Here is a 23,173-nt window from a genome sequence, read left to right as displayed (position 1 = left end):
ATTTTGATTGCTACGAAGGCGCTTCCCAACGCTTCCTCGTCTTCGTCGTCACAATCATCATCATGATGATTGCCACCGCTGCCAGGAGAATCGTGCTTTCGTGCCGCGTTTCCCAATAAGGATGTTCCAGGTTGGCACCACGCTGATTCCCATTGGCCGAGCTCGAGAACATACCCGTCATCTAACCATGGTGAGGTTATGACCGATTGGGGGCGGCATTCGCCTCGTTATATATTGACAGTCAATCAGAAGTCCTCCAGGAATAATTTAATTTCCAGAAAAAAAAACGTGAAATGAAAATCCACTGTCATAAAAACCCGAATTACTTAGCATTATCGATTCACTAGCGATTCGAACACATAAGCTCGAACACAATTACAAATATCTCCTTTCGTATAACGAGAGTTTGTTGCCCCAGGAGATAAGAAAAGTAAACGTAAAGGGTATGCCCCATACGCCCTATGTGCTCCTTGAAGCACCGTGCCTAAATGCCGAGAAGCGACGGCCGTGGAGAACAAAATTTTGATTGCTACGAAGGCGCTTCCCAAGGCTTCCTCGTCTTCGTCGTCACAATCATCATCATGGTGATTGCCACCGCTGCCAGGAGACTCGTGCTTTCGTGCCGCGTTGCCCAATAAGGATGTTCCAGGTTGGCACCACGCTGATTCCAATTGGCCGCGCTCGAGAACATACCCGTCATCTAACCATGGTGAGGTTATGACCGATCGGGGGCGGCATTCGCCTTGTTATATCTTGACAGTCAATCGGAAGTCCTCCAGGAATAATTAATTTTCCCCCCCCCAAAAAAACGTGAAATGAAAATCCACTGTCATAAAAACCCGAATTACTTAGTATTATCGATTCATTAGCGATTCAAGCGATCTGTTGCAGAAAAATAAGCTCGAACACAATTACAAATATCACTTTTCATATAACCCAAGTATTTTGCCCGAAAAGATAAGAAAAGTAAACGCAAAGGGTATGCCCCATACGCCCAATGTGCTCCTTGAAGCACCCTGCCTAAATGCCGAGAAGCGACGGCCGTGGAGAACAAAATTTTGATTGCTACGAAGGCGCTTCCCAACGCTTCCTCGTCTTCGTCGTCACAATCATCATCATGGTGATTGCCACCGCTGCCAGGAGACTCGTGCTTTCGTGCCGCGTTGCCCAATAAGGATGTTCCAGGTTGGCACGACGCTGATTCCAATTGGCAGCGCCCGAGAACATACCCGTCATCTAACCATGGTGAGGTTATGACCGATTGGGGTCGGCATTCGCCTCGTTATATCTTGACAGTCAATCGGAAGTCCTCCAGGAATAATTTATTTTCAAGAATAAAAAAACGTGAAATGAAAATCCACTGTCATAAAAACCCGAATTACTTAGCATTATCGATTCATTAGCGATTCAAGCGACCTGCAGCAGAAAGATAAGCTCGAAAACAATTACAAATATCTCCTTTCGTATAACGAGAGTTTGTTGCCCCAGGAGATAAGAAAAGTAAACGTAAAGGGTATGCCCCATACGCCCTATGTGCTCCTTCAAGCGCACTGTCTAGCTGCCGAGAAGCGACGGCCGTGGAGAACAAAATTTTGATTGGTTGGTTGGTTGGTTGCCTCCCACCATGGCACATACCCACGCGGGGGATTGGCCAAGAAGTTTTGTGCCTAATGAGGATGTGACCTATATTATTTTAGATCCCAAAATTTAGAAAAGGAAATAACCAACAGAATTTTTTAAATATGTATTATATGAAAGTAGATTCAGGGAGAAAAATGAGGTATGTGTGAATGTTTAGCTGGCTAGCAGGAAAACCTGCCTGTCGCCACAACATAAGAATGGAGGGCAGACACAACATTCCTGTGGCAGACTCCTAGGGCGGAAGCGCCTAGTGACAGGACCTCGGAACTAGATAGCGGAAGGTTAAGGCGTCTAAAGGTTGACTCCAGATGCGTGCGTCGCATTGGGGAGAAGCTGCTGCAATTAAATAGGAAATGTTCTAAATTTTCCAGTTGGTCGCAGAAAGGACATTTCGGAGATGGAGCCAGACGAGATTTATAAAGTTAAAAATTTAGTGGGGGAATTTTGCACCGAAGTTTAGTGATTGCTACCTCGCATATCCTTATTTCACAAAACATTGGCTTCCGTGCATGACGAAGGTGGCTATAATCTCTAGAAGATAGAAGGGCGTCTTGCTTATAAGCCTGTAGTAGCTGTAGACGTTTAAATCTCGCTCCCAATAGAAAACTGTCATTTGGACATTGCACGACCACAGGGCCACCAAGAGATATGCTGGCTAATTGATCAGCCACTTCATTGTATGAGATTCCTGCATGTCCTGGAACCCACACTAGCCGAACCTCACAAAGCTGATGCGGAACAAATGATCGGAATGTGCGGATAATTGGAGAATCTTTTTCGGATGTTAATGCGGAACACACAGAGAGGGAGTCAGAAAGTATAACTACATGGGGAAATCTATGCTGAAGTTTTTGAAGAGCCAAAATTATTGCCAATAATTCCGCCTGGAAAATAGGTGTGAAAATTTTGATTGCTACGAAGGCGCTTCCCAACGCTTCCTCGTCTTCGTCGTCACAATCATCATCATGATGATTGCCACCGCTGCCAGGAGAATCGTGCTTTCGTGCCGCGTTTCCCAATAAGGATGTTCCAGGTTGGCACCACGCTGATTCCCATTGGCCGAGCTCGAGAACATACCCGTCATCTAACCATGGTGAGGTTATGACCGATTGGGGGCGGCATTCGCCTCGTTATATATTGACAGTCAATTAGAAGTCCTCCAGGAATAATTTAATTTCCAGAAAAAAAACGTGAAATGAAAATCCACTGTCATAAAAACCCGAATTACTTAGCATTATCGATTCACTAGCGATTCGAACACATAAGCTCGAACACAATTACAAATATCTCCTTTCGTATAACGAGAGTTTGTTGCCCCAAAAGATAAGAAAGGTTAAATGTAAAGGGTATGCCCCATACGCCCAATGCGCTCTTTCAAGCACCCTGTCTAGCTGCCGAGAAGCGACGGCCGTGGAGAACAAAATTTTGATTTCTACGAAGGCGCTTCCTGTTGCCGGGCGTACTTCCACAGCACGCGCCCGGCTAACCACGAACGCACACCACGCCGCTAACGGGCAACTGACCCCAAGGGTTTATTTACCTTTGAATATATACACATGGGCAATCGTGGAAGTGGTGCCCTCTCTCGATCGGTAGCACACACATCAATGGTCGCCGTGGGACCATCTGTCTTTATGAGCACACAGTACACCTCCCAAAGCTTCCTCGTCTTCGTCGTCACTATCATCATCACGGTGATTGCCACCGCTGCCACGAGGCTCGTGATTTCGTGCCGCGTTGCCCAATCAGGATGTTCCAGGTTGCACGACGCTGATTCGCTTTGGCCGCGCTCGAGAACATACTCGTCATCTAACCATGATGAGGGGATGACCGATTGAGGGCCGCATTCGCTTTGCGGTTTCCAAACTGTGAAGAGGGAGTCCTTCGAAACGATGCTGCTTCAGCGTGTCCCCGTCGCGACGGATGCTTTTGATCGCACACTTGACACGGTGCTGGCGCGGCGGAAGGTCCAACGCTTCCAGGACGATGACATGTGGAGCTGCGTCACCCGTGGACTGGCATGGGTACGGAGCCAGTTTCTTTCCAGTTCCCGGGCCTCAACTGGGGTCGTCAGGACGAGGTAAGTCTTTGTAATATACCTCCTCGAGATTAAAACTGCGACAACTCAAAGTAGAGAACACTCCTTTCTCCATGCGTTCAAGGCTTCCAGATAGCACCGCAGCGCCTTTCTCGCACATAGGACGGGAGTGAGAGGACGGGGTTTTCAAACCCGAAGAACCTGAGGACAATGCACGCTATACTGAGCGGTAGTTTTCCCAAATGAGGAATGAACTTATTAGAAAGTTCCGCTACGAGACAGGTTGCACTATAGACGTCGCATTGTTATATTTTTAGATCCCATGTTATATGTAGCAGAGTTGCGTCATCGAAGGCTTTATTTCCGCTTCTGTCATTACATCGCTGCTTTGAAAGAAGTCCAAGTTATTTTCATCCTTTTTTTTTTTACGAGAATTTGGTCATCAGTTTAAGCAAAACGAAATTTTTTCCAGGGACATCAGGGCCCCCTTGAAAAGCTTTTGCAAGAGCGGCGCACGAGATCGGCGCTGTCACCTAGAGTTACGGACAGGGGATGTTGGTCGTTCAAGTCGAATGGACATATGCACATTGCCGGAAGCTCTGCACTGTTATACGCAACCGACAACTATGTGAAACCAACCAAGTGTGCCTGGGGGGCACACTCGGGGAGCGCACAATCTCACAGTCATTCAGATCAAATCATTTCAAGATTCTCTCAGGCATTCCCTCATGGCGTAATGCCTTCCAAATCTCGGCTCGAGGGTAACTTCCCCTGTACTAGTAACTCGCAAGTTGCACTTGTAAAACTCACCCGCGCCGTTCGCATATAATCTTAATGATGCATTTTCCAAAAGGGCATTTCACTCCTAGATTATAGTAAACATATATAGAAAGCTCTCAGATCAAAATTCAGTCAAGTGCCTAATAATACGCGTTTCGCGGGCAGGGCCCACAAACAAGCTGCGCCAGGGCACAGTGTCAAGGTATTTTCGCTAACAATGCTTCATCTGGGTTAGGCCGGGTTCAGGCTGTTGCCGCAACAGTCGTAATAAGTATAATAAATGACGTGATTTAACGTCTTAGCCAAACGAACTGCGTGACATGCCGTTTTGCTACGTCCATAGTTCCTGATATGACTTCTTCGTCGTTAGTCTGAACAGAGCCCTACAGGTGCGTATGCAAGGCCAGACATAAATGCTCGTCCGAAGGTTCTAAATAAGAAATGCACTCAGATCCAGCACTTATAAACGTAGCTATCACGGTCGGGAGCAGACACTGTGCACACAGTGTTTAGGGAAAGATTGCCCTCGCTTGGCATTTCGTAGTCTTCCGCTACAGAGTGATTGGATTGGTGCTTTCTCTTGTGCTGAAGGCCACGCGCAGACAGCCCAGCCGGCGCGCCATCGGTGGTGAGCGCCGCCGAAGCAGGCGTGAAACGAGCCACGCAGACGAAATACGTTAGGTTTTCTAAAAAGACTACTTTGTCCCGATAGCAATGCTAACAGTTTATATCCCATACTTCAAGCAAATAACCAAAATATTTAAGAAAGCGTATAAAGCAGCAGTGACTCCTCAGTCAGTCTCCTGCGTAACTTTCTCTATGGCGCCACAGAATCTTGTTTGTGCGAGTGGCGGCCGCCAGACTAAAGCGCCGCCAAGCAACATGACCGGCAGATTGCAATGGGGCCGCTGGATCCATGTGATCGTGTCTGTGGCATGCTAGCGTCCAGTTAATGCACTGATAACTGTTTTGTTGCTGGGTCGTATTCCGTCCAACCTGCCCTGATATTACGTCACTGGCGTCGGAAATTTGAAAATTTTTGAGTAGTTAAAACGTTTTTGTGGCTGCTAGGTATAGCTGGGTGAGTTAAAAAAGACTATTTCAAATTGAATGAAGTTCTATTTTGTCTTCATAGCCCTCTAAAACCGTGTCCTAGTAATGAATTTCTATTGCGCTGAAGCACACCCACGAAATGATCAGAACGCCGCAGCTGCTGGCCGGTGGCTGAAGCTCTCTTGCGACGCGATGAATGGCCTTGAAGGATGTAGAGTATTCTTTTAAAAAAAACCTTATAAGCAGGAAAAATCTACTTTGCCCGCCCTTACATTAAAACACCGAATACTATATACGTCATTAAGCAAGTGTGCCTTTTGGTCTAGTTTTTCTGTTAACCTGCAGTTTCTCTGCTACGTGACTGCAGCGATCGTGATATTTGGGCCTGCATAAATACAAAGCAATTTTTGACATCCGTATTCCTTTTTGTTTTGTTACGAGATCAATTATTAATAAATAAATTCCAGGGTACAGTTGGCGCCAGGAATGGAACGCACGTCTTAATCTGCCGCCATTTTGCAATAGTCGAAAATCGTTTTTAATAATTTCCAGAATAAACAGATAAGTACCGTCGTCGTTCCCGGCGCCAAACAAAATAGACTACAAAATGCGACCCTCGTGCGAAGTTTGAGTCTTAACTGAGCGGCGGTTCGCTCGGGAAAAAATTTAGTGCTCCAATGATCGTCGTGTATGCACCCTCTACAGTTGAACCTCGTTATAACGAAGTAGCATCGGGACAGTTCGTTATCACCGATATTCGTTGTAACGGCTATAACCAATCGAAAAACTGGCTCGCGCAAGAATACTTCATACAAAAATGCATTTTTTTAGGCTTCTAACCCACTATAAACAAGGTCCCCCCTACCTTTCTCCTTGTTGCATTTCAATTGATCGATTGATTGATTGATTGATTGATTGATTGATTGATTGATTGATTGATTGATTGATTGATTGATTGATTGATTGATTGATTGATTGATTGATTGATTGATTGATTGATTGATTGATTGATTGTGGGCTTTAACGCGCCGATGCAGCGCAGGCGATGAGGTGCGCCGTAGTGGAGGGCTCCGGATTACTTTTGACCACCTGGGGATCTTTAACGTGCGCCGAAATCTCGTACACACGGGCGTTTTTATTTTCGCCTCCTTCAAAAAAGTGCATTTCAGGCTCAATGAACCGGAACATGAGCACGTGAAATTAAAAGAGGGCAAAGTTCACTTTACAAGACAGGCCTGCATCCTTACTTATTTGATGAAGAATGTGATCTTCGTCTTATGGATACTCACAGCACTCAGCAGGATTAAGTTGTTTTTCACAGTGTCCGCGAACAAAAGGGCCTTTATTTTCTGTAGTTTCGAACTACGGGCGGTTTTTCCAACTCGCTTCTCAGCCTCCTAGTCAAATATTTCTTCGTTATATCCGAAATCGCGGGCGGCTGTTGCGGTTTCAATTTCATTATAAAAGAATAAGTGTTATTCGAATAAATCGTGACCAACCAAATTTTATATTTAGTTCGCCATAGCCGATAATTCGCTATATCAATGTTCGTTATAACGAGATTCAACTGCGTATTGAATCATAGCTTTGGAACGTAGAAAAAACTTGTATATCTGAGCCTAAAATAAATTTTAGGCTCAGTACAATCGCTATGTACATACATTGTTTGTATGCTTGTTGTGCATTTTTTGTTTGTTTAAACCAACAACCTGGACATAATTGTGCCATTCACAAAACTGCTGTTATGTGTTTGAAAGCGCGAATCCATGAGCTACAATTTCATGAGTACCCATGCTAAATGCGCCCACTAGCTCAAGAGAAAGAAAAGTTTTGTGGAAGCACCCAAAACCGGCCGTTTTTGCGGCGTAACGAAATAGTTAAATTAGTTAAAATCTTTTAAACGTAAATGGCTTGCTCACAAACGGCGCAATTAAAAATAAGTTCCGTACTTTACTTCATACCGGGCTGCACTTCAAACCGGACGAGGCATGCACAAGTGCCTGTGCTTATCTGTCGAAGTCAATACCTAATTTCACTCTGTTTAGAAGTGGCGCACATTGGCCATTTTTTTACACAACGACCATACAAACAGTAATAAACGATAATTATAGAATCCCTGCGGTATTTTCGAATCGGACGCGTCAGAGCGCTTCGGTATTACGGTGTTAAAAGTTATTTAACATAACCTGTTTCACATTATTTCGGATTCGTGGGCACACGCCCTCATAACGGTTCCACCTCGTTTGTGGGTCGGCGCCTAGTACAAGAAAAATGATGATGATAATAACCACGAATTGCTTGGAATGTACCCAGACGGCGAGATTGGACGGCGATAGAGGGCTGACCGAGCTCCGGTTGTAGCAATTAAGTGAAATAATTTTCCGGAGAAGAAAATAGGTTCGTGATTTTTTTTTTTTGCGATGGTGTTATAATAAATAAAGTGTAGTTGTCAGCACCTTCCAAAACCTCGTCGCTGTCGCGATAATCATCATCTTAGAGGGATTGGCACCGGTGGTTGGTAGCTCGTGATTCCGGGCCACGTGAGTTGATCAGAAAGTTTCATGTTGAGATCACGCTGGTTAACCGTGGCCGCCGTCTTGATGGCGATTCTGTTGCGATTACGGGCTATATTATCACTTCCTTTCCAGTGTGTGGAATTTTATTTTTGCCGACAGTGCCTTTCTGGGCAGCGGTTATGCCTGTAGCTCTGGCTACGTTCACCCGTTTGTGAATGGGCGAGCCTCGCCGCTCGCGGGGCCGCGCGTGTGAAGTCAAGTCCCGAGTTTTTGACGAGCGGTGTCCACGTCACTTCTTTTTGCTACCCCGGGATGTTGTCACGCTGATGTCCATTTGCTGAGTGCCGCTGTGCGCGCTGTTCCGTCGGCGCAATAAATGAGATCCAATTAAAGTATGTTTTTCGCGTCGCAGGCCGCTCATATTTCAGCCAGGGTATTCTGTTGAGCAAAGGAAGCGAACTGGGCAATAATATTAACGGCGAAAATTGGTGTCAGTACTCCTTTAAGCACCACCCAGCCATCTAGCTGTGGTGAGCTAAGAACCGGCTGAGGGCGGCGTCTGCTCAGTGGTTACAAAACCGCGAAATGGGGAATCTCGGAGTAATTCTGTTTCGGCGTTATCTAGGTGCATTGGATGACCTTGATCGCCAACGAGACCCAATCATGGCTGGCAATGGAGTCATCCGGGTTAGGACGAAGCCATGTGGAACCATGCTACCCGTGGCAACCCATGGCCCGTACCGTTCTCGCCACAGCGCCTCTTTCCGGACTGCCACAAGGAGGCAAGTCTTTGCGATTATCTTTTCGGAGGTTACAAAGGGAGAACACAGCGTCAACAACATTTCCATCTCCAGGCGGCCAAAACTTTTCATCCTGGCCTGTGGTGGATTCAACGGTGCCTGAGCGAGGTCATGTGGAGTCGCGCCGCCCGTGAACTCCCATGGCGTCATCCCCCAACGGGTCGTGACGAGAAGGCAAGTCTTTGCGATGCTATTTTTCGAAGTAAAGGAGGAAGAACCCAAAGCGAACGACACTACCACTTAAAGACTGTCAGGTCTTCCTTATTGCCGCAGCATCGCCTAGTCTAGTACCGAGGAAGTGAGCAAGAGGTCGGAGTTCTCAGCCTGGATGAAAGGCCAACAGCAGTATGAAAGGTGCGTGAGTGAGAGGACAGACTTTATTTGCCTTGGACTATTGTATTGATTAGAAGACGAATCAGGCCATACTGTAGGGTCGTCTGCCCGCAAGCTTCCTTCGCCTAGTTAGCGGTACCTCTACTAAACAGGTCCTATTGAAGGCGCCGCTTAATTAATGTTGTATTGCGCGCCTTTGGGCCACGTGACATGTCGTCACCACACTCTCGCCCTGGGCTGCCCGTCTCAGTGGTTATAAATACAGCTCGCCTACTAGTGAGCCCTCTCTTTTGTTTCACCCGTTTGTCACGATGGAATAAACCCATTCCGTTCCTGCCACGTTCGTGCGCCGCCCTGTCTGTCGTCCGGGCCTGAATACAACAATTACATATGTGAGGTGCAGTTTAATGGCATCCGCTTTAAAGCTTATTTGTATTTTTTTTCGGTAAGAGTAGTCGCGTAGGAACTGCGGCTCCCACCGTAAAAGTACCGTACTCGCAGGGTGCCATCTTTACATCTCTTTGAATAGAAGTTTATATCATGTTCTTTACAAGACATGACGGGGCGAGAGAAAAAGCTGGTGTGGACAGCTTGAGCTCTCGTCCTGTACGTGTGTATGGGCAGCAGATGGCACGTGACAGTACACATCCTGTGTTTTTCCGTGGTGTGCTGTTTGAAGTATGAAGAATCCGTTTTTGTTTCAAACTGGATCATTTAGCTCAAGGTGCATAACTTTGTTGCATCTAAATCCACCACTTTTAGAAAATATGCAATGATAAAGCAAATCATTCGTGTACAGCATTTTGTAGATCACAGCAGCCACGGGGCACTTGATGGCATTGCAAGCTGTTTATGTCAAGAAGTAACGTTCCCCGCTATGCCTCCATCAGTAGAGAACTCGCTTCGTTGCTTTCGTATTTGCTATTTAGGAACGCATTGTGGCTGTATCGGTCCTGATTTTTTTGTCAAAGTACTATGCAGTTGATGATTGAGGCGTTGCGGAGGGGGGTGCAACGGTGGTGGTCAAATGAAAAAGTGTCATTCGCCCGGACAGAACAATGAGCTTTCACAGGCGTGGAAACACATTACATTCCAGTTTTCTACCTCGTCTATGCTCCTGTTGGTCCGAATTTTCCCACCATCTCATGTTTCCTAACTGGAAGCCTGCTAGGTAAATTAGTGAATATAGGCTATTGCGAGAAACCGAACCGCCACCCATGTGAATTTTGGGAATGTGCAACATACCTTCTTTAATTTAATTGTCCCTATTTCACATAGCATGCACTTCCTTACCGAGAGTAGGGCGATTTGTGACTTAATTTGTATGCCCGACCAGTACCCTAAACGTCGGTTCCTACAAATCCGCATATTTGTCTATACCATGCAGACACGGCAGACCATTGCCTTCGCAGGAGCTTGGAATCATGCAGCCAGTGGTTCATCAGGCGCGACGACCTCCTCCCCCACCGGGAGGAAAAGAAAAAGGCTGCAATGCAAAGGCGGCGCCACCTTACGCGTGACCACCTTCATGGCACGCTGGCCGGGCTGCTGGCAGGAATTACGGGTGCAGGCTGTCGTGGGGCTCCACTGCTCTGCCCTCGACGTTGTACAGGATGAGGTGAGTGCAAAGGTCACATTGAAATCGAGCCTAATCATGCACACGCTTCTTCTGTTACCCTCGTCGCTTCTACAAGAAACGAGTGGCGCGAAATATGAATAGAAATAGGGCGACCTCACTCTAATTCGAGAACTGCACCAGCTGCGTGTGCGGTTAGGATACATGAACCGAACCAGTTTACGTCATAAAATTTCATGCGGCACATTCACGGAAAGTGATCGCCCTGAAGAGCTGCATTCGCATGCTGCTTGAACGAACCTGCTAAAAAATTTTCGCTGAACGAGATCGGATCCGCCTGAGGCAGTGTTGTCGAAACAGTATACTGGACCACTTCATAACCATTCGCCTTGAAAACCCAAAAGTGGGCGCGGTGCGGTTCCTCAGCCGAAAGGGCTTTTTTGTGTGGCTGAAAAGAACAGTTAAAGCACTCTGGCGTGACGTGTCGATATAAATATAGCGCTTTTAATTTACCCTGATCTCATTGCAAACAACTTATAAATGAACTGTTTAGCACGACGAAAGTGTGGCAAAGAACCAGCGAGAGTGCGCGGCCAGTCGATGCCACCCGGAAAAAAACGTGTTGATCGCGTAATACATTTTTATACGTAAGAACTGTACATTATATCATCGGTGGCAAACTCCACGGCATGGTTATGAATCGTGTAGTGGCAATCGGCTACGTACCAGCCGAATGCGACTATAAAAGGGCTCTTACAAACACGCTCGCTCACTCGCTCCCTCACTCACTCGCTTACTCATTCACCTCACTACTCACTCACTCGCTTGCTCATTCACCTCACTCACTCAGTCACTCGCTCACTAATTCACCTAAATCCCTTAGTCACTCGCTCACTAATCCAGCTCACTCACTCACGCAGTCACTCAATCAATCACTCACTCAGTCATTCACACATTCATTTCACACCTCATCACCTATCCATCACCTCACTCACTCACTCCCCTATCACTCCACTCCCTCAGTTAACTCACTCACTCACTAATTCACCTCACTCACTCACTCCGCTATCACTCCACTCCCTCACTTAACTCGCTCACTCACTAATTCACCCCACTCACTCAATCACTCGCTCACTCTATCACTGACTCACTGACTCATACTTGTGAGTGCACGTGTTTGTTTAATTGCTTGCTTACATTCTTGCTGGTCGCTTGGTTTACTTGGCTTAAAATCGGCGGACAGGGAGTATTTATCAAATTATAACGTCATGGCAGGAACAACAGTAAGATAAAATCCCTCAAATAATATTTCAAGACGACACCTTGCACCGATTGGGATTTCAGCAGTCATCAGTTATTTAACGTTATTTGATTCGTGGGCAAACACACCTCAAACAGTCCAGATGAAAGGCCATTAACACTGGGGAAGGCGAATTACGTAGTGGCGAGAGGACGAAGCAGGCGTCACTGAAGGGTCGTTCGCCCCGCATGCTTCCTAGCCCCCAGAACCGAGTAGAAGGGAAATTATGACCATTATGATGATGAGGATGATAAGGATGATAATGATGACGATGGCGATTGTGATGATGATGGTGTCTGTTAAGTTTTGTATGCACTTACCCAAAAGGATAATTGGCCAGGGCTAAAGTCTTGACGGTGCTGCGGTTGGAGAGTATGGGTTTAACTTATCTCCGAGAGAAGAAAATAGCGGCGTGAAATAAAAACCTCAGAGCGCATTCCTAAGTAGAGCACTGCACGGGCCCGGGCCGGCCCGAAAGCCCGGGCCCGACCCGGCCCGCGGGCCGGGCCGGGCCGCCCGAAGTCGATTATTGGCGGGCCCGGGCCGGGCCCGGGCTCAATGCCGCGGGCCCGGGCCGGGCTCGGGCTCAACGTCGTGGGCCCGGGCCGGGCTCGGGCTCGACGCCATGGGCCCGGGCCGGGCGCGGGCTTGAATTCATAGTCACGGCCGTTAATAGGTCCGACGTGAAGTGTAGAAAAGAGCATCAAAATGAATATTCTTAGTTTATTTTTGCGCGCTGTGTTTCTCTCTCTCTTGCTGTTAGTTGTACGCATTATTTTAAAAACGTGTTTTGCTAGGTCTGATGGTCACTATACTGCAATTTTAATGACATTTCTTGTACAGCATCAGGATTTTCCATTTTGTTGTATAACATACCAAAGATACGATTACAAGGAATGCCCAAGAGGGGAAGGACTTAATTCAGACATTCTGGAGCTGTGCACCTATGTCTATGTATGTACACATGTGTTTTAGATATCGCACCAATCAAAATGCGGCTACCGTGGCCGGGAATCAAACACGCACGCCAGAGAAACACCACCGCTTAACGACCACTGCATGTGAAGTACTTCAACGCGCGTACATACTCGTTGGTTCAAATGCGGTTCGAAAAAAGTCAGCAATGCCAACTTGTGGCCGAGGCAACCACGTGAGTTTCCAAGAGTCTGGTCATCAAAGGTGATGATGTCTCTCGTGTAAGAATACGAGCTATTATTACGCCGATGTGGCCTGAACAGCAGACGGTGCAAGCTAAACTAAGTGCACTTTTAAACCCTTATTTTTTGCGTTTCAGTTCATGACGTGCTTGTACAGACTAGATGCTCCGTCTGATCGCCCGGAATATGATAAATAAACTTTCTTTTGCGTCAAAGACCGGGCCTGGTCACACACACGCGGGCCCTGGCCGGGCTCGGGCCAGGCTCACTTATGAATGCCCGGGCCCGGACCGGGCTCGGGCTTGCTGTTACGGGCCCGGGTCGGGCTCGGGCTTCACGAATCGGGCTCGGGCCGGGCTCGGGGCTTAAAATCAGGCCCGTGCAGTGCTCTATTCCTAAGCCTCGTTATCGTTTCCGTCGTCATAATCATCATTTCGGAGGTTGCCACCAGTACGTGGTAGCTTAAACATTGATGTCGCATGGGACGGGCACAACGTTCAAGGCACCACGCTTACAACCCGCTGGTTCACTGTGGTCACCTTCTCAGGGACAACCAAACCATTGAACTGCGCAGAGCTGGCGACTGGAGTGAATGCGTTTTCTGCTCCAGGGTTTTAAAACCGTAAAGTGGGTGCCACTGAGAATATTCCTGTTTCGTCGTGCCCCAGGTGGAGCAGAGGCCCCACCATCGCACACAGGACCGAACCGTGGCCGGGAGGGGAACCAAAGGTCCGGGACGAGGCCATGTGGAGCCGCGCCACCCGTGGACTCCCATGGCCTCTTGGAACGCCGACCGTTCCAGCTACTCCGCTCTTCACCCGGCGTCGCGAGGAGGCGAGTCTTTGGTACGGTTTTTTGGAAGTGACAGAGAGAACACGATCTCCAGGCCCTCAAAATCTCTTCATTAGCGCAGCATCCTTATTATGGTACCCACGAGTTTACTAACACATCAACGGGCTTAAAACGTCGAGGTAGAAGGCAATTAGCACTGTGGGAGGGGACTAAGAGAGTGACGAGTGAACAAAGAAGGCATAGTTAGGGTTTGTTTGCCCCACTGCTTCCTACACTCATTTAAGGGGCTATGAAGAAAATACACAAGTTTGGTTCATTCGAAAGATTGCCTCGTTAGAATCATACTGACACCACCTTTAACATAAACGTCACAGAAATAAGTCAAATAATTACAAAAAAATGGTCATGCGACCCACTACCTCATTTCTCGCACTAAAACATATGCAATATACACAGCCATCCGGTTGGCTGAGGCCGGCCAAAGCAAATGGAAGTTAGGCAGGGTTACACCCTTGCAGAACGAGCCGTTTTCGCATAAATGTAATGCGTATTCCTTTTACAGCAGTAATAATTGGGGGGGGGGGGTGGGGGGTGAACAACGAAAGTTACGAAACTACAAGTAAAAATAGAAGTACCCGTGCGTGCTGCTGTTTGTACTGGGCGCACTATGCTTGTTGTACCTGCACAGCAGTCTGGCACTTTGGGGTTGCCTCCCACGACACTGGCTGATTGGCGAAAGCGGCATTGTCTTATGTGACCTCAAAGGATGAAATCATTTTAGGGGCGAAGCTCCTAAAGCCATGGGTCTGTCCATCCCTTGTGTCTCGTGGTACGTGACCGCCGCATGCTTTCGGAGATGTCGCAAAGTCGGCCGCGTTGCACGCGCAAGAACCGGCTGCAACCGGCAGCGCAAACTCGGCACCGGGAGCGCGAGCTTGTCTGTGTTCGCCAACGGAGGCGCGAGCGCACGTGCACTGCGAGGGGGAGATCACGCAAGAGATCACGCCACGAACGCAGGCAGTCGTTTTCGGAGATCGAACGAGACGCAAGGACCTTTGCTCGTTTCCTCTCGTCTTGTTCGGGCACAAGTTCACCCTAAATAAAAGTTCTTTCTTTACCGTTGTGTCCCATCCTACGTGACAAATTGTGGTGGAGGTGCGGGGTAGTCCTCGATGGCGCGGGGTCTTTCACCAGGTCTGGGCCTGGGAGCATTGACTCCGAAAATAAAAGTTTATTTGTACAATGTACGCACAGTCTTACGTCTTTCTTAATGATGTAATGGGCGAACTTTCACGGGAGAGTTACGGCTACCGATGATCTCCCCCTCTCGAGCTTCGCCCCACTTATCATCATTCATTCCGTGGATATGGCGTGATTTTTTTGAACAAAATGGTTTCTAGCTTCACAATTAACCATTCTGTTGAAAGTTGGCGCTCGTCTCATCTATGCCTTGTCCTCCATCCTGTTAGCGCTTGAAAGGGGGTTAGCGTTTGAAACTCAGCGAGAAAGTGGCTCAGGAGTGGCCATTTCTTCGTTTGTTTTTGTTTTTATAAATTCTTCGTTTTAAGTTTGCCCTCAAACTGGCGTCATTGTTCATGGTTTCATGCGGTGCTTTCAATGAACGAGACATGCTTAGTCTTGATGGCCTCTTCCAGGGGAGAGTTATAAAAAGTGGTAAATTCCCCTGAGGAACAGCGCGAGAAAAATTAAGCGTGCGCGCGCGTGTGTGTGTGCGTGTGCATGGGTGCGTGCGTGCGTGCGGTGGTGGTTGTGGTTTGCGACGGGAAAAGGAAAGGAAATTCACTGGTGATATTTTGAGCTCGGCAGGGAGCTCACCTGCATAAAACCCAGTGCAGGGGAAGGGAAGTGGAGGGGGAGTGATAGGATAAAGTAGAAAGAGCGAGAGAGAGAGAGAGAGAGAGAGAGAGAGAGAGAGAGAGAGAGAGAGAGAGAGAGAGAGAGAGAGAGAGAGAGAGAGAGAGAGAGAGAGAGAGAGAGAGAGAGAGAGAGAGAGAGCTGTCAGTCCTAGAAAGCTGTCAGTCCGGGCACATCGGCCAGTCACTGCAGTCCGGGCTACAGCCGCTGCGTAAGGACGGCCGTCTCAGGCCAGGAAATGAAGCAGATAAGTGAATACTTCCCGTTGGGTTGCCGCGCGTGCGCGCGAGCGTGCGTGTGTGTGCGTGTGTGTGTGTGTGCGTGTGTGTGTGTGTGTGTGTGTGCGCGTGTGTGTGTGCGCGCGCGTGTGTGTGCGTGTGTGTGTGCGCGCGTGTGTGTGCGTGTGTGGGTGTGTGCGCGTGTGCGGGCGTGTGCGTGTGTGTGTGTGCGTGCGTGCGTGTGTGCGTGCGCGCGTGCGTGGGTGGCACTTTGTTAGAGTTCAGAGTAGGCACGAACACAGCGCATGGAGGTCTGTCACAACCTTGAATAGTCATTTCGAAATGGCCCATTTTAATAGTGAGGTAATCCTTCTCAGAGGCTGAGCAGTTCTCTTCCTTCAACAGACCACGGCTGAATAGGCCATTACTTTTTCGCACCGCTTTGCTTTTAGAAGAGGACGGCACCCAAGCCTATATTAATGGCGTCCGTGTGCATTTCCGTTTCGGCGTTTCTCTCGAAATGAGCGAGCACGGGCGGGTTTTGCAAGCGTTGTTGCAGCTCCCACAATGCTTCCTCTTGGGTGTGTTCCTAGCTGAAAGGGGTGCTGGCTTTCGTCAAGCGCGTAAGTGGCTCTGAAATGCGTGCTTAGTTCGATACGAACGTTGGTAGTACGCGCACAGACCAAGACATCTTCGTACGGCCTTCTTGCCTTTCGGTATTGGAAAGTTCGCTATGGCAAAAGTTTTCGCGGGCTCAGGCAGGACTTCCGAGGCGTTGACGGCGTGGCCCAAAAACTTGAGTTCCTCGTACGCGAAGCGGCACTTTTCAGGCTTCAATGCTAACCCCAACGTACGAATAGCCTCGAGTACAGGCTCCAACATTTGAAGTTGTTCGTGGAAAGTTCGGGCAAATACTACAACGTCGTCGCGGTGTACGAGGCAGGTGTGCCACTTCGGGTCAACTAGCACAGTGTTCATACCTTTTTGAAACGTTGCTGGTGCCGTGCACAGCCCAAAAGGCATCACCTTGAACTCGTATAGGCCATCCGGGGTTATGGATGCAGTCTTTTCTCTGTCTCTCTCGTCCACTTCTATTTGATAATAGCCTGTCTTTAGATCCACCGATGAGAAGTACTTTGCGTGACAGAGGTGGTCGCGGGCGTCGTCGATTAGTAACAGGGTGTACACGTCCTTTTTGGTGATTTTGTTCAGTCCCCGGTAGCCAACACAAAACCTTAATGTGCCGTCTTTTTTCTTAGCGAGTACTACCGGCGACGCCCTGGAGCTTTTTGATGGCCGTATAATGGAGTCGCTGAGCACGCCTTCTTCTTGTGTCCGGATACCTTCCCATAATTTGTTCAGCTTCTCTTGCGGTATAGCGCCGGGGTCACGTCGATGGGATCCAGAAGCTTGAAATTATCTATGGGTGCGCGTTCAAAGTTGGCGATCGCTATCAAGGAACTCGATTTTTGGGTTTCTTCTAGAAACGCAATTGTAGCGCCCTTGTTTAAACGCTGCTACTCCTAAATGAAATTAGTCACCAAAACGTGTGATTGGCGTTGCCTAAAGCGCTCAATACCTCTTTTGAAGCAGACACCGTGGTCAAAAGCAAACTTTGGCCACTATCTACAGTAACGTCGACGTCAGGAGCAGCATTTTCACTGTAGACGGTGATCATCACGTTTGAGCGGGGTGGCAGGGTGGCATGATCATCGGTGATCCTTGGAGCAGCACGGTGTTTAAGTTCTGGCGTCAAGGAGCGATAAGACGAAAAAGTTATCGACTTGGCCTGCAGATCAATTATTGCACCGTTGCCCGTCAAAAAGTCCATTCCGAGAATTACGTCGCCAGAGCAGTTAGGCAAAATGAACGCATGCGCAGCAGCGTATGTGGTGCTGTCTTTGATGACGCGCGATGTGCACGGACCACTTGGCGTCACGAGATGACCTCTTGCTGTGCTTGTGTGTGGACCGTCCCATCTGGTCGTAACTTTCTTCAGCTTAGAGGCGAATCATCCGCTCATTAGTGAGTATTCGGCTCTCGTCTATATGAGGGCGACTACATCAAATCCATCGATGGAAAACTGGACGTCGCACGCACGCGGCCTTCCTGGAATATCGAGTGCGTCAGGGCGTCGTATCCGGCTTGTGCGTGTTGAAGGTCGGACACTATGCGTCGTCTTTGTCGTCGTCTTCTCAGCGGCAGACTCGGTCATGCCGGGTAGGGGTCACGCCGTGTTGCTGTCGTCGTGTTTCTGATTCACGTCTATAGGTTAGATGGGGTTGTCGGGTTAAGGGAATGTCGTGAATCCCAGTCATCGGCGAGTCGTTGTGTCGTTGGAGGGTTTTCGTTTTTCCGCCGTTGTGCAGCAACGCCTCCAGAAGTTGCTGCTTTTAGTTTCCCCTGCATGGGCTAGGGGATCTTCCACGCGTGAAGTCGGCGTTGCTTCGACAGCTTGGCGATTGGTATGGGTAGGGCGACGGTAAACGGTTGAAGCGTGCTGGACCTCGGTTGGTGTTGGACAGGTATTCCTCGATCTCAGTAGGGCGCTGTGCGTCAACGCAGAACCCTCGCAAAGCAAGCCTCTTGTAGGGGCAGCGAGGGTAGATGTGGTCGGCGTCACCGCAGTCGTAGCATAGCGGACGATTATCGAGGGTTCGCCATACGTTCGTCTTCCTAGGCATCTGGTTTTAAACTACGTTGGGGGGGGGGGGGGGGGGGGTCGGGCTTGCGACAGTGGACGGCGGTACAGCGTGGCGTGTTGAAGACGAGAGAAAGGGGGGCGGGGTCGACGAACAGCTGTGGAGTAGGTCATACCTTGTGGCTCCCGGGGTCCTTCGGACGGCGTAGGAGTCCTCAAAGCGTGTCGAACTTCTTCCCGGATCACGTCAGTCATGCAAGCGACTTGAGGTTGTGGCGCCACTGGAAAAAAGTTTCCAAAGCTTCTTTCTCACCACTGCACGGGTGGTCTCGCGTAGTGTGTCAGAACCAATAGCCCCGGCACCGAGCGTCTCCGAAACCAGCGCATTGATTGCGCGGTCGTAGTTCCTCGTTCGTATTTCAAGCGTCTTCTCTAACACGGCCACCTGCGACGCGAATTCGGCCACCGTGTTCGGGGGGTTGCAAACAAAACATGCGAACAACTCCTGCTTAACCCTTCGCATCATCAGAAACCTTAGTTTATTTTTTCCCCCGCTCATTTCTGGGTGCGCAGGGCGAAAAAGTCGCTTCAACTCCTCGACGAACACGAGCAGACTTTCATTCGGATGCTGCGTGCGTGTCTGAAGCAACTGCTCGACCCTCTCCTTGGGTACCAGGGTCGCGAACGTTTTCGAAAGCCCGCTCTTGAATAACTCTCAGGTCGTCAGCGTACGTTCCTGGTTCTCGAACCAAATGCTTGCATAATGTTCAATATAGAAAAAACGCATGCTCAGTGTTTTGTCGTCATGCCACCGGTCAAACGTCCGGACCCTCTGGAGATGTTCCACCCATTCCTCAGGATCTCAACAACAGCCGAGCTGGTAGGCCTGCACCTGGCGGCGGACGCCCTGGCGGGACGCCCCGACATCAAACAAGCCGTGCTGCTTTGTGACAGCCGGGCGGCACTACAGCGCCTGCACAAGCCCAGCAAACACGGGCCGCTCGTGCAGCGACTCGCAAAAAAGCTGCGCGACTTGCAGCAAGGAGACAGGCGAATTTCCCTTCATTGGGTGCCGGCTCATGTGGGGCTCGAGGGAAACGAGTGTGCGGACTCGCTGGCCAAGGCGGCCCACTCAGCGGACACACCGCTCTTTGAGGGGGCCACCAGGGGCGACGAGGCGAGACACTATTGCCAAGCACGCCCAACAGCAGCACCAGACCCCGAGCCACGCCAGTGGGGGGAAACGAGGGCGCATTCCAAGCCGTACCTTCTGCCGCGCCGACTGCAGTCTCCTCCTCCGGCTCCGCACGCGCTGCGCCTCTTCCACAGCTCGCGGCTTCTTCTTTGGTCAGGCCGACTCCCCCGACTGCCAGCACTGCGGCGAGCTGGGCAACACGGAGCACGCCCTACTGCGGTGCAGCCGGTACAGCGAAGAGCGAGCGAAGATGCTAAGACGCTACGCGGCACTGGGAATTGCGTGCAGCACGCGGGAGGAGCTCCTCTTTCCCTCGGCTGCCCGCGCACAGGGCGCGGCACTCACCGCGCTGCTACACTTCCTGCACGCAACCGACCTTGCCATGCTGCTCTGAATGGGCCGCCGGCCCTCGCCCACGACGCTTCCCCCCTCTCTTAAGCACTACTCCTTCATTCCAACACCGACTAGATCTAGTCGGTGTTGTTCATTCGTTCCTCCCCTCCTCTCCCCTCCCCCTCTCCTCGTCGCGATCCCCTCAACCCGGAAGCATCCCAGCGAGCGGCTCACCCGGCCGCCGGCGCGCAAACAGAACTGCTCCTGGCGTGTCGGCGGCCCCCCTCCGCGCCCATTCAGGAAACTTTCAGTGGCGTGTCGCGAGTGTGTGCGCGAGTGTGTGTGGCTGCAAGCATGTGTCCCAACCCCACCCTGTGCCACCATCCCGCCACGTGTCTGTGAGCCCAAGCCTGCTACTGCACCTCCATCCCGCCTAACCTCAACCTCTGTCCCCATCCCGCAACGCCCATGAACCAGCGGTGTGTGTGTGTGTGTGTGTGTGTGTGTGTGTGTCTGCGTGCCTCAGCCACCAACCCCACCCTGCCTCGGTCATAAACTGGATGGCAAAATACTCCCCCAAAACCGAACACCTGTGCACCCAGTCACCTGTGCAAACGACAAAACTCTTTGCACCTCGGCCCACGGGTCCACCCACCTCTATAACTAACTAACGTAACCAGTATAACCAACGTGTACTCCCATTTATTCCCTCGTAACCTTTACCATATAATCCTCCCGATTCTATCTAGCAGGCTCACGTACTCCCAGTTATCCTTTTACCTGCGTCATTATCTCACTGTCTATCCCCATGTATCCGCGCTTGTCTAATTCTTGTTGCCATCTGGTTTTTTTCCCTTTGTAATGTTTACCTGTTCAATTCTCATCTACTTTGTTTAGCTCAACCCTCATATATCTTGTTCAGCTGTTTAACATTCATCCACTACCTTTTATCAACTTAACTTTTTCCTTATTGTTGTTATTAGAATTTAGCTACTACTTAGCATCTAGTGTACGCGCGTTTCCCCTGTCTGCAGGGACGGGTGCGTGCTACAAGGAAGAGTCGCATGCCGAATTATTATTCTCCCTCTCTTCCTCCATCCCTCCTTCTCTACTCATTTTACTGTCCCCCCTCTCGCTTCCGTTCGGCCGGTTGAGGTGTCGGCGAAACGGCAGACAGTTACCGGCCTCTATCTCCCCTTCCCCCACCCCCAACTACCACTTCCTCCTCCTCCTCCTCCTCCGTAGGTGACACGCTAAATGATGGTGGCTTCTGGGGTTGCTGCAGAACTACAGGAGTGCTCGCTAGGTGGGTCATCGTGGATGCGTTGTTCATGGCAGTTGTTTTGGCGTTCGCAGGCTACTACTTCGGACAAGGCTCGTCCTCGCAGCGTTCCCTGTCTTCCGTGAGCTCTACGGTCGTCCATTTTCAAGATGCGTAAAATTGTCCACATCCCAGCCGACCAGTGCGACAACCAAATCGGCGCCAAGTTTTGGGAGGTAATCTCTCATGAGCACGGCATTGCCACCACTGGAAGCTACAACGGCGACTGTGACCTCCAGCTTGACCGCATCAATGTGTGCTACAACGAGGCCTCCGGAGGCAAGTGCGTGCCGCGGGCCATCCTGGTGGACTTGGGGCAGTGAACCAGCCGCACGATACACGAACCATGTCACGAACCATGTATTGGGTTTGTGCCAATATCGTTCTGTGTGGTTCTATGGTTCTGATTTTCATTCGCAATGTCACCCGTATTATTTGGAAAACGAGTGCCCCGGTGTTTCAGTGCCATGACTATATGCTGTGATGACATGAGAAGCCGACTGCCCGAGCCCCTAAGGTTCTTCGTCCTTAAAATGTTTCGATGTCGCGACCTTGATAAAACGCAAAACCAAAGCAATAAATGTGTTTTTACATTGTTGTAGTATATTTGCGTTATTTCTCAGCATACATAGTAGCCGTACTTTTCCTTGTGGGCAAAGTGCCCGACAACGTTATTGACCTTGAGCTTAGAGATTTTACGTATGATATTCCAGAAAAAAAACAATTTAAAAATACCTTCAGCGCCCTCATTATTGAATTACTAATTCGCCTTTTTTCTTTTCCTGTAAAACTTGTTAAAACATTACTAACAATTTTTTTGCTGATCCTGCGGGGGTAATTAACTTTCTCCCATGATTTTATTCGCGACGTATATTGCTGTGAACCATGCATCTGGTTTGATTATTTGTATTTTGCTTTCAAAATTTCGTCACGAAGGTCTGTAGGGATGGCAAGAAGATAATTCGTTCTTGTTCCGGGGCTGAAATAGACCCTATGCAAAATGCGCCCCGCCATCTCACGTCGACTCCGGTAACTAGGTCCGCCATTTTGGTGCGGTCGTTTGAAACCGAAACCAATTAGCAAAACATAAAAGGCGGGCATTGACCGCTCTTGGTGATGGACTACAATTCCGGAGCATTGCTTCGTGCCGCAGAGCACGCAGTGCGGAAATACCGGTTCAAATGGAGAAAAGGTACGTGAAGTTCCACGCTTTTGAACGAACTTTGTGACGCGAACTGTGCCGGCGCGAGCAACCTTTGTGACACGCTGGGAGCGGTGCGCTTGGAGCGAATATTTGTCGTTGGTTCGCTAAGCGCGGGGTTCCGTAGTCGCTGTCCGTATGAAAAATACAGCTGCGTTGGAGTTCTGTTGTCCAGCCTTCGTATTCTAAAAGAAGCTTGAGCGTGCGCCGCCTATTCACGCGACTTACAGCGGCGCTCGACCGGGAAAACAGTACCACACGTTGCCAAAATTAGGCTGTTTCTTCACTCGTCCGTGTGGCTCTGCGCTCGCTTTTTTTTCATTGTTAAATGCTACCGCTTAGCCCCTACACGAGCCTTTATCTTACCTAGGGCTGTAAACAAACTTTTCTTGCCGCACTACGC

At 49.5% G+C, this 23,173-nt stretch overlaps 1 protein-coding gene across 1 annotated transcript; it reads left to right on the top strand.

The window, feature by feature from the left end:
* Positions 1–10,559: 10,559 nt before the first annotated feature.
* On the top strand, positions 10,560–22,136 carry LOC144172629 (uncharacterized). The gene is made up of 3 exons (XM_077701280.1): positions 10,560–10,779; positions 13,863–14,039; positions 21,605–22,136. The coding sequence occupies exons 1-3, from the start codon at positions 10,690–10,692 to the stop codon at positions 21,653–21,655; spliced, it is 318 nt and encodes a 105-aa protein (XP_077557406.1). The 5' UTR covers positions 10,560–10,689; the 3' UTR covers positions 21,656–22,136.
* Positions 22,137–23,173: the final 1,037 nt, after the last annotated feature.

The sequence above is a fragment of the Haemaphysalis longicornis genome, unplaced genomic scaffold (genome assembly GCF_048455015.1).
Source record: "Haemaphysalis longicornis isolate Haplotype H1 unplaced genomic scaffold, Haemaphysalis longicornis Haplotype H1 scaffold_25, whole genome shotgun sequence".
In the NCBI taxonomy this organism is placed as follows: domain Eukaryota; kingdom Metazoa; phylum Arthropoda; class Arachnida; order Ixodida; family Ixodidae; genus Haemaphysalis; species Haemaphysalis longicornis.
The sequence above is the reverse complement of the archived record's forward strand: the minus strand, read 5'-3'. Positions and strand labels throughout refer to the sequence as shown.

What these genes read in the sequence shown, in the direction of transcription:
- LOC144172629 (XM_077701280.1), top strand. Translation starts at nt 10,690, where the DNA reads ATGGCACGCTGGCCGGGCTGCTGGCAGGAATTACGGGTGCAGGCTGTC. An exon ending in TCGACGTTGTACAGGATGAG is followed by an intron (nt 10,780 to 13,862) that starts GTGAGTGCAAAG and finishes GTCGTGCCCCAG; the next exon opens with GTGGAGCAGAGGCCCCACCA. An exon ending in CGCGAGGAGGCGAGTCTTTG is followed by an intron (nt 14,040 to 21,604) that starts GTACGGTTTTTT and finishes TGGCGTTCGCAG; the next exon opens with GCTACTACTTCGGACAAGGC.